The 17026-nt window shown below is 47.9% G+C and overlaps 1 protein-coding gene across 1 annotated transcript in view; it reads left to right on the forward strand.

Moving 5' to 3' along the window:
* Nucleotides 1–1347: 1347 nt before the first annotated feature.
* The window catches only part of LOC116820780 (antigen WC1.1-like), a 309052-nt gene continuing 293373 nt past the window's right edge, over nt 1348–17026 (forward strand). The window contains 3 exon segments of the mRNA XM_075062239.1: nt 1348–1422; nt 2703–2712; nt 6205–6330. Coding sequence (XP_074918340.1) covers nt 1348–1422; nt 2703–2712; nt 6205–6330 — 211 coding nt within the window.

Consider the following 17026-nt stretch of genomic DNA (forward strand, 5'->3'; position numbering starts at 1 on the left):
TCCACCTCCCTTGGAGGTGGGGACAGGAAGCAGGGGCGGCTCCAGGCACCAGCAAAACAAGCAAGTGCTTGGGGTGGCACATTTCTAGGGGCGGCATTCTGGCACTGGCCATCATAGGTGCCGACTCCGGGACATGGGGAAAAAGTGCCCCGGCTGCCCCCACTTGCCGCCCCAACTGGCCTTCGCCAGCTCCCCTGAGCGCCCAACCACCACTTCTCTTCTCCCCCCTCCCTCCCAGGCTTGCTGTACGCGAAAGAGCTGTTTTGCGCAGCAAGTCTGGGAGGGAGGAGAAGCCCAGCGGCGGGCACTCGAGGAGGCAGTGGAGTGGAGGGAAGCTGGAGTGGGGAATGGTTCCTCTACCCCTCCTTACTTCCTGCACCTCACCACCCTAGCTCACCTCTGCTTCACCTGCTCCCCTGAACGTGCTGCTGCACCGCTTCTCCCCGCTCCCTCCCAGGCTTGCCGCCTGTGAAACAGCTGTTTCCTGCAGCAAGGCTGGGAGGGAGGGAGGAGAAACCGAGCCGCTGGGCACTGGGGGAGGCGGCAGTGGTGGAGCGGAGGTAAGCTGGAGCTGGGAGTGGTTCCTCTATCCCCCGTTACTTCCTGCATCCTCCCCAACCCTAGCTCACCTCTGCTCTGCCTGCTCCCCTGAATGCACCGCTGCTCCGCTTCTCTGCTCTCCTTTGCCTGAGAGAGAGTGGGGAGAAGCGGAGCAGCGGCACACCAGGGGGAGCACTCGGAGCAGAGGTGAGCTAGGTTGGGAGGTCATGGAGCCCCCCAGGAAGCAATGGGGAGGGAAATGCTGCATGCCTGGGGGAGGAGGCAGGGCTGGGGCTTTGCGGAAGGGGTTTGGAAGGGGTTCAGAAGGGGTGGAGTTGGTGAGGGGCCAGGAGACATGAAAAAAAGTGGGGGAGCGGTCAAAAATTTTTTGCTTGGGGTGGCAAAAATCCTAGAGCCAGCCCTGAGAGGAAGCAACCTCACATACAAGAAAGAAAATCATTTAACTTCTAGTAACTGTGGTTCTTTGACACATCCTATCCATATGAATGCCACTGTCAGTGCCAGGGCCTCATACATGTAAGACCTGAAATTTCTAAAAAGCTGTGTCTGTTGCCAGTACGCATCATTGATTATCAGTCAGTTCTTGAATTCTCTGACCTGTGTTCTGTTTATTCAGGGTCAGTGGCTGCACTGCGCTGTACTGGCCCTTGCACGGTGAGCCACTGACAAGGATTGTATTTAGGGCAGAGCTGGTGTAGCTGCCTCTTTGTTCCTAGTCTTTGCCACTCTTTGGACAGATGAGAGAGAACTTCCTGTGCTCATTAAGAGTTCTCAACATTCACCAAGATGACGTCTGACTGGGGAAACACCCTGTTGTTCATTGCCAACTTGCTTTCGCTGTGGCAGTTTGGCCTTCATGAGGTAGGGATGGCAAAGTGCCAGAGATGCCTGCGTTAGAGCTGTTTCCTGCAAGGCCATCTTTTTGTTTGGCACCAGTTACTGCGATGGGCTGATTTAAAATTCCATTCTAAACGTCTCAGTTAGACCTGTTCTAACACGCACCTATACACGGCTCCTTCAGGCGGGATTTTACCTTTGATTGACCGTCCCCCACCCACTTTCCACTGGACGTCGGCTATGTTGTTTTCCTGGTTAACTTGCTCCAGTGAAGCTTGTGTCCTATGGCCAATGTGCTGCTCTTCACTGTACAGAAGAGAAGAGTTTCAGCTGCACGGACTATTAAGGAGATTCTCTTTTCAGACTGACAGAAATGGTCAGGACCCTGCAATTCTCTCTAGCTCCGAGACTGACTAACGCAGCCTGTGCTACCTACAGTTACCACACAAGGCAGTCCTAGCACTGGCCTGGACAGAGAGTCCTGGAGTGGGTTGCTACTTACACTATGGTATGCGAGATGGTCACTCATAACCTAATAACTAAGTATTAAGAACAAGCTCTAGCTGGGTGAACAGGAAGCCCTCTGAGACTCTGCTGCCACTGATGGTCACAGTGACATACTCCTACCACTAATGTACCACTGCTGTTCCCACTCTGTGTGGGAAGCCCTGAGCAGTCTGGATTCCACAAAGGCAGCAGGGGTTGTTCCCTTCTCCTTTGGATACAGCTGACCCCAGTGGTAACATCCCAGCTCTGTGGTTTTAGTGGCCAGGCTACAACTGGACAAACACAGCTCTGTGGGGTTCAATTTTAGATGTTTCTTTTCTTCCATATTTATTTTCTTAATTAGTTTATCAAATGAGCAGCATTCAGGGCTCACTTTTATTCGCCTAAAAAGGCACACTGTTTTCACACTGTTCTACCCTACGCCAAGGAGGGTGTTACATGATGATCCGAGACTGAAGCGAAGATGACATCAGAAGCGGACTTGTCACTCATATATGGTCACAGATCGAGTTTTAGAATTGTATTGGATGTTTTAGCTGCACAAAGTTTTAGATAAATCCTCTGATAATGTCTAAAAAGGTGAATATTGTTTCTATTGGTTCCTTCTGGCAGCTGATGCCAGCCTCTGAATCTATATATTTCCCTTCCACAGCTTTGTTGTCACTTCTCAGACACAGAGGAACCCTGACAGAGTGTTTTGGTGCAGCCAGTGCAGTGTCAGGAGGGGACAGCAGGTCCGGCTGGCAATGAAGGGACATCTCTCCACTCAGCTGTTTTGGTTTCTTCTCTTTGTTCAGGACACCATGGGTAAGTGCCTTATTTATTTCACTTTATGAACTGGGCAGACAAGAACTAGAAAGAGAGTTTTGAATCCACTAGAAATGGAGTTTTATTCCAGAAATCAATGAAACAAAGGGAAAGCAGGCAATTGGGTTTAAGTAAATGTGTGTGTATAATTATCTCCCCATTGGTTATTCTGAGAGAGGAGGTTTATGTATTTGCAATTATCATAGATTTGACCCAGTCCCAAACTGTGTTTACTTTATAAAATACCCCAGTCTTGTAGCACTGTGAGTTGATTTTAGTGAACTAATGGCGTCAGTGCTTAGAAATTCCTGGTAAACCAATGAACCACAAGAAAAGGAAAGTGAGCTTCCCTGTTGTGATCTCCAGCCTCATCCCCCGTCCAGCTCTGTACCTGTGTATGGAACCTGTGAATAATTCCAGATATACAGTCCATACAATTTGAAATAACACTGCTGTCCTGTGTGCGTCCAACTTGCTGGGCACCTTCAATAGGGTTTGAATGATGCTCTTGTCAGGACATTGAACTGTCCAGTAGCAGACTGTTTCTGTGAGTTGCTGCAGTATGAGACGCTGCTGTTCTGTAGCTGCAGCATGAACAGGTGAAGCTGAAGATGAAAGTCAGATTTTAGAAACCTCAGATATTTAGCTAGAGACAAACTGTGGTACCACAGCTGGTATGTACAGATCACAGATAGCTCTGCAGCTTCTTTGTGACTGAGAGGGTAAGTGCTGAGGATTACAGAGCAAGGGATTTTCTGGAGTAGGGATTTTTACCTGAACTTCCCCAAAAATTCACACAGACATAGCTGGAGTTCGATCTCATGATAAAACTGACCTTTACCAGAGTGAAAACGAAAAGAATTCCACTGGGATTCCTGGGTAACCAAATTGCCATGGCATGGGCCGTGTGAAACCAGAGGGCCCTATTTTCCCTGCAGGGTGGAGTGACTCCCATTACCTACAATGGGTGAAACTCGTGCCCTGCAGGGAGAGAAAGTGGCCCTGGACTACACTGGTCCACAGTCTGGTCAGAGTAATAACAGAGGTTGGTTACAACCTTCCTTTTCTTGCCTTTAAATTTGACTCCATGTGGAACAGGAATGTCCCCATCTCACTTGTGTCCAGTTAAAAGTTCATAACCCAACAGTCCATGAGAATGTTTTCAGCTTGATTTAAATGCAGCTTAGAATGGCTGCTGAACTCCCTGCCACCCTCCCTCAATAACATGGCATTTTACAAATCTACAGATAGACACCTACAAACGGGCTGGATTCTGGTTCCACCCAAAAGTTTCACAGTGGTGAAACCGACACTCCAACAGGTTAATGTTTTCATCTTTGACTGTCAAAGTTTTAGAAAAGCAAACAAAAAAAAATTGCAGCAGAACAGAAATGGTTTTGTGAAATTGTTGCCCATGTCTTTTCCTGCCATTGCTGAGCCCTCTGTGACAGGAGCAGTCCCAAGGAGGCCAGTGTAGTCAGTGGGACAACTCCTGGGAGTAAGACCCAACAGTGTTCCACAATCTTGACTTAAATAAAAAAGTCTTAAGGAGGGAGGCGACTCAAATACAGCCAGCGACTACAGCACAATGGGATTTAAAAAGAACAGGGACATCTTAAAATCAACCCATCATTCCATAGGACTTATGCACATTATAAGCTCCCTTCCAACAAAACACTTAAATAAGAGCTTACCATTAAGCACAAGAGTTAGGCCCCTGTGACAAAAAGCCTTTGCTGGTTTGGGGCCACAGAGAGCATGAGGCAGATGTAACATGTTGGTGACTGCTCAAACATGCTGCAGTAGATATGCCCTACTGGGAATGTCACTAAGAGGAACTCATAATAATTAACCCCCAGTCACTGCTATGATGCGGACACCATGGAATACATGAGTGCACATGTAAGCCTGTGCCCCTATGTAAAGTACAGATGGTTCTATGGTGAAAACCCTGCACTGGGAATCCGGTGATTAGTGTATGTTCTTGACTCTGCCACAGATTTAGTGTGTGACCTTGGTGCATCTCACTTCATTTCTCATTTCCTCATGTTCTCCTTCAGTAAAATGGGAATAATACCTACCTGTGTGATTGAGGGTGGAGAGATAATGTGAGGATAAAATTCACCAGGTATAAGAAAAACTTTAAATAAATTAAAATTAACAAAGTAAACTCTTTTGTCTCAAACCCACCACATGGGTTCCCACAGAGTGGGGAAGGGTTAGGAGAGACACCAAGTTTCTTAACTGACTAAGTGTCGCAGAATGAATCCCCTCAACAAGAGAGATGTGGAGATGGGTCCAGAGCTCCTGAACTTCCCATAATAGTCACTGTGCTCTGGGGAAGAGGTTTGTTTTCATCATGAGATTATATGGAACAGTGCCCCCCTCACAGCTCCCCATCAATATACAGCTGTAATTGCAGCTAGCGGGAGCTCTCAGCTCTGAGGGTTCTGATGTCCCCTGGCCCCGAGGATGGATTTACAGCCCCTGTTACTGGAGAGGGAATGTGCGTTATGAAAACGGAGTATAAAATACTCATCACAGATAAATCTGCAGTTACATTTTGTAACAAGCAGGTAAATGCAGATTGGGAAAAACATTTTCTCTAATTCCTTATGAGAAATATTTAAAGATTTGAAGCAAGTAGAAGGGGAGGGGTCTTAGAGGAGCAGGGACTCAGACAGAAGAGGAAGGAAAGTAGTACTGAATGGCAGGTGGGCTGTATGTTGGTGGGGGTGGCACTAAATGGGCAGAGCAGCAGCAAGTCTGAGCTGAGGGGGAGCAGAATAGTGGAATATGTCTGGCTCTCCGTGTTATGTTCACAGCATAAACACAGAGAAGTTAGAAATACTCTTTCTGGAAAGTTGCAATATAATATGACTCTTGTTACTCAGAATGCAGAACCCTAACACACAAGAACCTGAAAACAGAGAGAGACAAAGCAGTCTGCTCCACAAGGCAGAGAGGCACAACTTACCCCACCTAGGTTTTGGCAGGCTCTCTGCAATCTGGCTGCTGAAGGCCCAGATTGCCGCTTCCTACAAAGCACTCGGTCTCTAGCCTGCAAACAGGACCAGGAAGCTCCTTACTTTTAAAGTGGCAGCAGGTTGTCATTTTAATAGTTTTCAGTACACCACACCCCTTTCCAGGCAGGAGAGGTTGTTGGAAATGGGTGGAGGAGCTAGCGCAGGGAGAGGTGGGGTGGGGGAACAGGTTTTCAAGTGACTGGTGGGGGAGGAAGGTCAAAGGAAGGAGGAGATGGGGTGGCGAGGGAGGGGAGGGCAGTACTGCTGTGAATCACACAGCAGTGATGGTGCTCTGCATCCACCAGGCCGGAGAACTCAGAGGGAAGGAGATACCTCATGCTGCCTCCCCAGTGACAAGCCTAACTGGGGGATCAGGGAGTAAAGCCCAGGGCCTTTGTGTGATACTGTCCAAGCCAGAGGTTTGGGCTCTGCACTGTCTGCAACTCTGCTCTGTGTCTGTCTGTAGGTGCTGATGAGCTGAGGCTGGTGAATGGAAGCAGCCCCTGTGCCGGGAGAGTGGAGGTTAAACACCAGGATCGGTGGGGGACGGTGTGCGATAACAATTGGGACATGGAAGATGCTGAGGTGGTTTGTAAGCAGCTGGGATGTGGATCTGCTGTCAGTGCCCATGGCCAGGCTTATTTTGGAGAAGGATCTGGACCAACTTGGCTAATTCTAGCTAATTGTGATGGTGACGAGTCAGCTCTCTGGGACTGCACACATGAGGGATGGGGTGCATTCCAGTGCTATCATTCTTTTGATACAGGAGTGATCTGCTCAGGTAAGAACTCGGGCAACCTGCCTCCATAGGAAACTCCCCATGAGGGAGAAGGGACTGAACCCAAAGTGTATGACATTCCTGGTGACTCAGAGCTGGACTGTGCCCTGCACTGGGTTCAGGGTGGAACTGACCAGTCTTTCCCTGAGCTCCCCTGGGCAGACTGGAGATGAGCAGGCTGTGCCATCCTCTGGGCAGGTCAGGCAGCTGTCATGGAGTAAGGGTGGGATGGGGGACATCCCCATTAGCAGGTCTGTGCTGGTAGGTGCCTGTGCATAGAAGCCCAGTGTCTCCCCAGGTCAGCAGCAGGGCCACTCAGAGGATTCAGGGGCCCTGGGGCAAAGCAATTTTGGGGGCCCCGTCCATAAAAAAAAGTTGCAATAATATAGAATACTATATTCCCATGGGGGCCCCTGTGGGGCCTGGGACAAATTGCCCCACTTGCCTCCCCCAGGCGGCCCTGGGAAAAATAAATATTTAAAAACCTTCTGCATCTCGGCACAAACCCAGTTTTGAGAAAACTTCTTTTCAAATCATGTTTACAAGCTATCACTGGTTCTCAGCATTGGCTATTGCTAAAAGGCACTAAAGCTCATTAAAAGGGTTGGACAAATATTTTCCATAAAAACTTTTTTGGATCAAAAACTAGGGGGTTTTGAAAAGCAGAAAAAATCATGGACAATGTCTGCTTTCCTTCAAAATTTGTTGTGGTTTTTTAATTGAAAAGCTGAAATTAGTCTGCAAAAACCTGAACATGGTTTGGGGTTTTAGAAGTGTGTGGCCAAATATTTGCGGCTTGCTGTATTTGATTGTTTAAAGAAACAATAAAAAAATTCTGCTTAAAAAAATCCAAAACTTTTGAACCACCTCAGCTTGTGACCAAACGCCTGAACTCATCCAATCAGAGATTCTTCCAGGTTTCTGATACTCTGCTGGCTTTCTTGACTCATATCTATCTCCATAACTTTGGGTTCATTTAGGTTAGAACATAAGACTAGCCATACTGGGTCAGACCAAAGGTCCATCCAGCCCAGTATCCTGTCTGCTGACAGTGGCCAATACCATGTGCCCCAGAGAGAGTGAACCTAACAGGTAATGATCAAGTGATCTCTCTCCTGCCATCCATCTCCACCCTCTGACAAACAGAGGCTAGGACACCATTCCTTACACATCCTGGCTAATAGCCATTAACAGACTTAGATAAATTCATGGAGGTTGTTTCCTAGAGACTGGCTCCATGGGGTACCTAACAAACTGGAGACGGTTACTGTGGGTTTGTCTTTAATATAGCTTATGTACATACTCCACAAACTGAGCATTTGAGCTTGTTGCAGAATCTGGGATAAGCCTATGTTGTGAAAACTGAAATGCCCAAAATAGCACATGCATGTGAATGGACACAGGGTGCTAAAATTAAATTAATCCAGGGGTTCTCAAACGGGGGGTCGGGACCCCTCAAGGGGTCACGAGGTTATTAATGGGGGTTGCGAGCTGTCAGCCTCCACCTCAAACTCCGCTTTGCCTCCAGCATTTATAATTGTGTTAAATACATAAAAAAGTGTTTTTAATTTATAGGGGAGGTCACACTCAGAGGTTTGCTGTGTGAAAGGGGTCACCAGTACAAAAGTTTGAGAACCACTGAATTAACCCCTCTGAAGCCTCAGGGAATGCAGGGGAGGAGAGTCTCCCTTGGTAGGGTTGGGAAGGAGGTAGGTGGTGTAGGATATTGCTCTTCTCATGTGATCCCTCCCCCATGGCTCTCTTGGCTCTGTCACTGTTATTCTAAAGTGGCTAATTTTAAAAGAAGCTACCTTCCCCTGACATGAATCTCCCTATGGCACTGAAATTAAATGTAGACTATAATTTGGCATTTGAGAAGTGAAAGGGATGGTAGCCCTAAGGGAAAAGATAACAGCTTGGCTCATTGTGTTAAATAGCTGTTTGCAAGCCTCAAACTGTTGAATGAGCTTTAGGATAGGGAATGCTATGCCTTCGCAAACAGCCTGGCCCTGCCCCCTATCTGACCCCCACCCACTTCCTGCCCTCTGACTGCCCCCCTCAGAATATCCGACCCATCCTGCTCCTTGTCCCCTCACCACACCCCCCAACCACCACCCCGGGACACCCCCTGTCCCCTGACTGCCCCGACCCCTATCCACCCTCCACTCCCCACCATGTCCTGACAAACCCCCAGAACGCCCATGATCCAACCCTCCATTCCCCGTCCCCTGACCATGCCCCTCCCAGCAGCGCTGTCCAGGGCCGCTCCTGTGTTACTCCTGCCTCTCCCCTCTCATGGAGCCTCAGCATGCTGCATCCAAGAGCTGCCCTGGCCCCTGGACAGCACTGCAGCGACCTGGCTCTGGCGGGACTGGAGCTCGCAGCCCTGCCCCCTTACCACATGGTGCTGACTCAGTGGGAGGAGCTCAGGCTCCACTGGAGCCACGCTGCTGTAGCACTGTGCAGGGCCGCTCCTGATGTGGTGCACTCAGGTGCCGGGGGATGGGGGAAGGTTGGGGCATGGCCTGGGGAGCCTCAGACATTCTTGTGGGGCTGGTGGCCCCTGTGGGGCCTGGGGCCTGTGACACATTGCTTCACTTGCCCCCCCCTCCCCAGGCAGTCCTGGGCAGCAGCAGCAGTTGTCACCTTCCCTGTGCCTGCTGGAGCTGGAGCTGGGGGTGGCAGCAAGTGTTGTGGAGTTTTCCCCAGAGTTCCCTGAGGCAGCAGGGGAGGAGCCCTGAGCCTTAACATGGCAAGGGGTGGGGAGGCTAGGCCAGCTGGGGGTAGGTGCAGGGGGCAAAAACTTGGTCCACAGCTCCACACAGCTCCCTCCTTCCCCTAATCCCCCCAAGGTCAGACATGAAGCTCCCACATGATGCGTAGTTCTTTGTTTCTCAGCCTACCTGGCTGTCTTCCCATGCAGGGTGGGCTAGATTTATCCCTCAGTGTAATGTTGTGGAGATTACACCTGGATCCCTGTGCACTCTGCATTTGGGAAATAGCTATGTATATATAGACTGGCTTCATCAAAGCTTGTGTTGATAAAATCATAGAATCATAGAATACCAGGGCTGGAAGGGACCTCAGGAGGTCATCTAGTCCAACCCCTTGCTCAAAGCAGGCCCAATTTCTGTTTGCACACAGGTCTAAAGAGAGTGACTAACGCACTGTTAAAAACATCCCTGACACAAGTAATACTAAGCCCCAGTCTACATTACAGAGTTATGTTGATGTAAGACAGCTTACGTTGACCAAACTCCACAAGCATCTACACTAAAATGTAGCTCCTGACAATGTAACTTGGCCACTACACTGACATGATAACTCCACCTCCATGAGAGGCGTAGCACTTAGGTCAATGTCGTTAGGTCAACGCAGTGTCAGTGTAGATGCTGCATTGCTTTCATAGACTGTTGCTGCCTTTCTGAAGCCATCCCACAACGCTCCACACTGACAGTTAAATCGATGCAAGCATGGTCGGCAGGTTTGGCAGGCCAGGGGAGGCTGAGCTTCCCCAAACTGCCAGGCATGGCCCCACCCCGAACCCTCTCCTGCTTCCTGCCACTTCCCCCTGGCCTCAGCCCAGGGAGGCTACTCCTCTTCCCCAAGGGGTTGGGGCTAGTACATGCCAGCCTGGGGCCCGGGACTCCAGGCGGTTGGGGCCCCTGGTGCTCTGGGGCTGGGGGCACTCAAGCAGGCTAATCAGGGCGGCCCGGGGCTGGGGGGCGGCAGCGGCCATGGTCAGCAGTTCGAGGTTCTGGCACAGGAGGGGGGATGGAAGGGGTGGAGAAGGGGCAGGGCCTCAGACAGATGGGGCACGATTGGGGGCTAGGCTCCACAAATGCGTGGCTCACACACTGCCCATGAGTGCAAGCACTCCGGGTGAGGATGCATACCACTAACACAAGGAGCGTAGTGTGGACATGCAGAAGCAATTTAATTACTGCTGCAGCTATATATTCACATAACTTAGGTCAACTCAATTTTGTAATGTAGACTTGCCCTTAGTGTAGGAACACTGATAGCTGCAGCTGGCTGAACAGTGATAACACCTCTTTGTTCTGATTAGCTCAATTTGCACCTCTTTGCAAATCCCTGATCACCACCACTGGTGAGATCACATCTGAGCACTGGAGTCAGTGCTCTGTGTGTCTCCCCCTCACACCCTGCCACTCATTTACCATCCTCAATGATAAGATTCCCAGAAACTGTGGGGGAGGTCACCCCTCCCCTGTACCCTCTTGGCCCTGTGTCAGAACACAGGGACCACAGTCACCATAACCCCCCACCGCCAACTGTCAGGGGGAGTTGGCAAACAGGTCTGCCAAAGGCATTTGGGGAGCCTAGCCCCCAGCCCGGTTGTCAGGTAGAGATGAAAAAGGTCAATTTGTAAATTAGGTAAACAAAACTATCAAGCTCCAAGATGGGGAGGAGACATCATGTCATCTACACACAGCAGGCGAGAGGAGCTTAATCTGAATTTTACTTCTCAAAGAATACATTGCAAAAGTTTACTGGGCTATAAAGACAGGTGAGCTGAACCTCAAGCAATAAGCAATTGAATCAACTGATTGTATAGAACAACAGTTCTAATTTGACCCAGGTGAAAACTTGACAATGGTTAAGCTGCTGGTGTGCTGAAAGCACAATCTGCCATGCTGACCATGTATTCCCCTGTCCGTCTGTCTGTATCCCTCTGTTGTTTCTTGTCTTCTGCTTAGATTGTAAATTCTTTGGGGCAGAGACTGTCTTTCTCTTCTGTGTTTGTACAGCGCCTAGCACATTGGAGTCCTGGACCATGAGTAGGGCTCCCAGGTGCTATGATACTACTACTAATGTGCCTGATGTGATAAGTGCCTGTTGGATTTTGCACAACATCTGTGAGACCCAGGTTGAAATTCTGGAAGATGAATGGGGGCAGAAACTGGATAAAACTTCTCAAAATTATGGGCAGCCTGAGAGGGCCCCCCTGCAAAATGGTCCAAGTGGTTAAGGGAAGAGAGTGAGGGTGCCTTGTGTTTCTGCTAGGATGCCACAGGAAGTTGTGGCTAATGAACACTCTGTGAGCAAGCAAAAGAGTTTTGGTTTGATTATATTCTGAATTAATAGCATGGAGTGGGAGGTATTATGCCATTTATGGGCTGAGCTCTACCTGATTAAGTTTTTCCGTGAAAAAGGTAGCCAACAGAGGAGAGCAACAAAGGTCTAGAAAATGTCAACTACGAGGAGAGATGAAAAAAATGAGTTGGTTTAGTCTGGAGAAGAGAAGGCTGATGGGGGGACACCCTAACATTCTTCAAGTACATAAAAGGTTTCTATAAATAGGAGGGCACTAAATTATTCTCCTTAGCCACTGAGGATGGGGTTAGAAGTAAAAGGATTAAATTGAAGCAAGAGAGATTTAGATTAGACATTGGGGAAAACTTCCTAACCATAAGACTCATTAAGTAGTGGAACCAATTACCTAGGGAAGTTGTGGAATCTCTGTCATTGGAGGTTTTTAAGAAAGGGTCAGACAAACATCTATCAGGGATGGTCTAGATCAGCGGTTCTCAAAGTCAGGCCGCCATTTGTTCAGGGAAAGCCCCTGGCGGACCGGACCGGTTTGTTTACCTGCCGCGTGTGCAGGTTCAACCAGTCGTGGCTCTCACTGGCTGCGGTTTGCTGCTGCAGGCCCATGGGGGATAAGGGAAAAGGCGCGAACCGAAGGATGTGCTGGCCGCCCTTCCTGCAGTCCCCACTGGCCTGGAGTGGTGAACCGCGGACAGTGGGAGCTGCAATCGGCTGAACCTGTGGACACGGCAGGTAAACAAACCGCCCTGGCCTGCCACGGGCTTTCCCTGAACAAGCGGCAGCCCAACTTTGAGAACCACGGGTCTAGATAATACGTATGCTATGTCTACACTGCAGACTTTACACCTGTACCACTGCAGCTGCACCACTGTAAGGTACCCATGTAGCCGCTCTATGCCGATGGAGAGAGCTCTCCTGCCGCCATAATTAAACAAGCCCTAACGAGTGGCAGTAGGTTTGTCAGTGGGAGAGCATCCCCGCAACACAGCCTTGTCATACCTATCAAGGTCCATTCCAATCCTACACTTCTATATACATCTATGGAAATGTTTATTGAGTTTATCAAAAAAAGTAACTGTGTCTTTAGGGTGTGGATTTTTCACAGCCATGACCCATGTTCCTCAGGGATCAGTTTTGGGGCCAATCTTATTTACCTTTTATACTGACCTTGGCACAAAAATCGAGAATGTGCTAATTAAGTTTGTGGATGACCAAAGTGGAGGTATTGCTAACTCAGAGAAGGACCGGGATATCATACAGGAAGATCTCGGATGACCTTGTAAACTGGAGTAATAGTAATAGGATGAAATTAATGAAAAAGCAAGGTCAGCATTTAGGGATTAATAAACAAGAATTTTAGTTATAAATTGGGGCACATCAGTTGGAAGTAACAGAGGAGGAGAAGGACCTTGGAGTATTGGTTGATCACATGATGACTATGAGCCGCCAATGTGATATGGCCGTTAAAAAGCTAATGCAGTTTTAGGATGCATCAGGTGAGGTATTCCAGCAAAGATAAGGAGGTGTTAGTACCATTATACAAGGCACTGGTGACACTCATCTGGAATACTGTGTACAGTTCTGGTCTCCCATGTTTAAGAAGGATGAATTCAACTGGAACAGATTCAGAGACAGGCTACTAGGATGATCCGAGGATGGGAAAACGCTGTCTTATGAAAGGAGACTCAAAGAGCTTGGCTTGTTTAGCCTAAGCAAAAGAAGGTTGAGGGGGGATATGATTGCTCTTTATAAGTATATCAGAGGGATTAATATTAGGGAGAGAGAGGAATTATTTAAGCTTAGTACCAATGCGGACACAAGAACAAATGGATATAAACTGGACACTAGGAAGTTTAGACTTGAAATTAGATGAAGTTTTCTAACCATCAGAGGAGTGAAGTTCTGTCACAGCCTTCCAAGGGGAGTAGTGGGGGCAAATGACATATCTGGCTTTAAGACTACGCTTGATAAGTTTATGGAAGGGATGGTATGATGGGATATCCTAACTTTGGCAATTGATTTGGTAACTGATCTTTGATTATCAGCACGTATGTATATCCAGTGGTCTGTGACGGGACTTTAGATGGGATGGGATCTGAATTACTACAGAGAATTCTTTCTTGGGTGCTGGCTGGTGACTCTTGCCCACATGCTCAGGGGTTTAGCTGATCGCCATATTTGGGGTCGGGAAGGAATTTTCCTCCAGGGCAGATTGGCAGAGGTCCTGGAGGTTTTTCGCTTTCCTCTGCAGCATGGGGCATGGGGTCAGTTGCTGGAGGATTCTCCGCAGCTTGAGGTCTTCAAACCACAATTTGAGGACTTCAGTAACTCAGACATAGGTTCGGGGTTTGTTATAGAAGTGGATGCGTGAGATTGTGTGGCCTGCATTGTGCAGGAGGTCAGACTAGATGATCATAATGGTCCATTCTGACCTTAAAGTCTATGAGTCTATGTAGTTAGGGCAACCTAAGTTTTAGGAGTAGACCAGCCAAAAGAATGTAGTACAAACTGAAAAACTTGAATATTGAGGGAGAGCCCCACCAAGAAGTATTCACCCATGACAGTGATGCATCAGAAAGTGTTCCCCTTCTCCATCTCCTGTGGGGTTGAATGCAGTGGGAAAGAACTGTGATAAGGTTGTTTGGAATAGTGTTCCCAGTATGGTGCATTCCCTATAGTTTGCAGGACATTGGAGCACTGGGTCTCAGTGCTTGGCTTTTGCAGCAAAAGGTGCTTTTATCACAGTTGTTTGCCTCTCATTGTCCGCATCGTTTCCCTCCCAAGGGTCGTGCGCTCCATTCTGACCTTTTGTGCATGCTCCAGGAAACCTTTCCAGCTACTTTCAAGACCTTCCATTGGGATTAACTTTATGCTCCATGGAACAAATCATCTATAGCTTTTTCTTATTTTTCCTGAGATCTGACAGTCTCTCTGCAGGCTACTACTCCCCTCTTCACACAGTTACACTTGCACAGGGAAATAGGAAAAAGCACAGTCATTTATGGTCCCATTCCTCATAGTCTCCATGCCAACAAAGATAAAATGTTCTTGTTCCCATAATGTTGGAATGCCATTTCCATCTTCTCTTCCAACTCCATGGTTTCCTTTGTGATAGTAAGATATTCCCCCATTTATTTCCCATTCTACAGACCCTCTGTACTTTATCTGAGTGGTGCACATGCATGTGTGGGGAGAAGGGGGCAGGCTTTGAGTAGGCTAGTTTTTTTTAAATGTGCATTATTTTGTGCAGTTGGGGTGTGGATGTATGACTTTTTTCTTTTCTAGGGTGAGTGGAGGAATGGCAGGAACAGGTTTATGACTGCATATGCCTTTCTGCAGGCTTTACTGACTACAGCTGAGTGAATAATTAATTTTTCAGTTCAGTGGCCAAATCAAAAAATCTGAAAAAAGAACTGGCTCATTTAGAGCCAAAACTGAATGTTGTTTGTTTTTTTTCTTGCAGAAACAAAACATAATAAATTATTTCTGATCTAATGAAAGATTTGAAAAGTAATTTTGAAAATACATTTAAAAAGGAACAAATTTTAGGTGGGAAGGGGAGAAATTTCAGGTATTCATTCAGCTGTATTCAGGACAGCTTGCAGAGATGCATGTGCAGTTACTAACCTGCTAGAGTGCCTTTGCTGACTTGGTACCAGGTCCAGGGTCACCTCACTTTCATTGTCTCTGACAGTGCCCTGTAGAAGTCTGCATTCTGGTGACTCTTATCCAGATGGAACTGGACATGCTTGTCTCCAGACAGGCCAATCAGGTCCTTGCCCTCTATGGAGGTCCATGTGGAAGCAGGGGTGCCATAGTTGCTTTAGGAATGTGAACTCACCTGGTACCGAAAAGAGGCACTCCTGGCTGCCTGCCAGCATTTAACCTGAGAGGGTACATCTGGTCAAGATGACCCCAGAGCTATGGAGCACACACAGGCACAAAGCAGGTTGATGCAGGTATGAAGCAATGCAGTGAGGGACACTAGCTGGAGGACTCTCAGCAGCATTAGCATTAGGAATTATTTTACACGAATCTTACAATGGAACAAACTAATTGTGAAGTGGAGCTACTCCTTCTTCAACGAGGATTAGTTATGGCAACCTAAGATGCCAAATAAGTTGCCCTGAGAACAGGGTTCATGTGGACACAAGGTATTTAAGGCGAGCTAATTACAGTTCATGTGAGGTAACGTCCCCGTAGAGAAGCCATAAGAGTAACTGAGAAGTGCTTCACACCGGAACCTGTGTTCTGTGTGTCAGGCTCTGTTGGCATGAGGCCGACATACGAGATCCTAATTGCAAGCAGTCTGAGCAGCTCTGCTCTCTGTCATCATGCAGAACGTTCTCCTGCTTCATTCCCACTAGTATTGTATCTAGTCTATTCTAGACTATCTTCAGTCACAGTGACTCGGTTACTTCCCCTTTATGTCTATTCCACTCTCTACTACTTTCACTGCTGGGGAATTATTCCTCCTCTCTGCCCTTTGCTTTTCCCTTCTGAACTCTCAGCCATTATTTTAGTATTTTCAGATCATCTGAATTATGAAGCTCCTCCCCTCCTTGTTCTCAGCCCTGTGGAGACACTTGCTATTCCTTGCCCCTTATTCTCCTTTACTCTCCAGTCTCACAGATTGAGTCTCTTTCAAGCCTCCAGGTTTCATCATTGAATTGTTTCCTTTCTTCAAACTTTTGCCAGTTTTTCAATATCCTTCCTGTGATGAAGGGACAGAAATACAACATTCCAGCTGCAGATGTACTTAGATCATGTAAACACTTATCAGTCCCATCCAGTCCCACCTGCAGACACAGTCACACATTCTGCTTTGTGTCTATCTGTTCACTCCTGAGAATTATGTTGTTGGCTACCCCCATCCCCCAGCAGGGTCACGCTTTGCCCTTTTACTCAAACTCTCTCTCATCACTAGAACACAGTGTTACCAGATTTGCCCATTACTTTGGGCTACACTCATTTATTAGGGTTACTCTTCTGGGTGGGGGGTTCTGCAATTCTATCAATGTACTGCTTGTGTCACTTGTGTTCTCATACGAAGCTCTACTTCTCCCTTCTGCAAGTTCTCTCCAAATGGAACAATCCTGCAGGTCCTAAGTTCCCCAGGGCACGATTCTTCCAGCCCCAGAATCAGACCAACACACACACACACACACACACATTAACAGAGCACATCAGAGAGGACCAGGTTAATCAGCACTTCCAAGCTGACTCCTTATATGCCCCTGGACTAAGCAGACTGGGTTGAGCAGCACTTCCAAGTTGCCAACCTCATATGTCCCAGGTTCAGCACATCCCTATCCAAACTTTCATGTTACAATTGTTCTGGTAGTAACCCACTTGATGAGCAAACCCCACAGGATTTTTGGGTGCTGCAGGGATCTTTAGCTGAGGACCGTTGCTGCAGAGCGAATGAGGAAACCAA

Source organism: Chelonoidis abingdonii, chromosome 1, assembly GCF_003597395.2.
Source record: "Chelonoidis abingdonii isolate Lonesome George chromosome 1, CheloAbing_2.0, whole genome shotgun sequence".
Classification (NCBI taxonomy): Eukaryota; Metazoa; Chordata; order Testudines; family Testudinidae; genus Chelonoidis; species Chelonoidis abingdonii.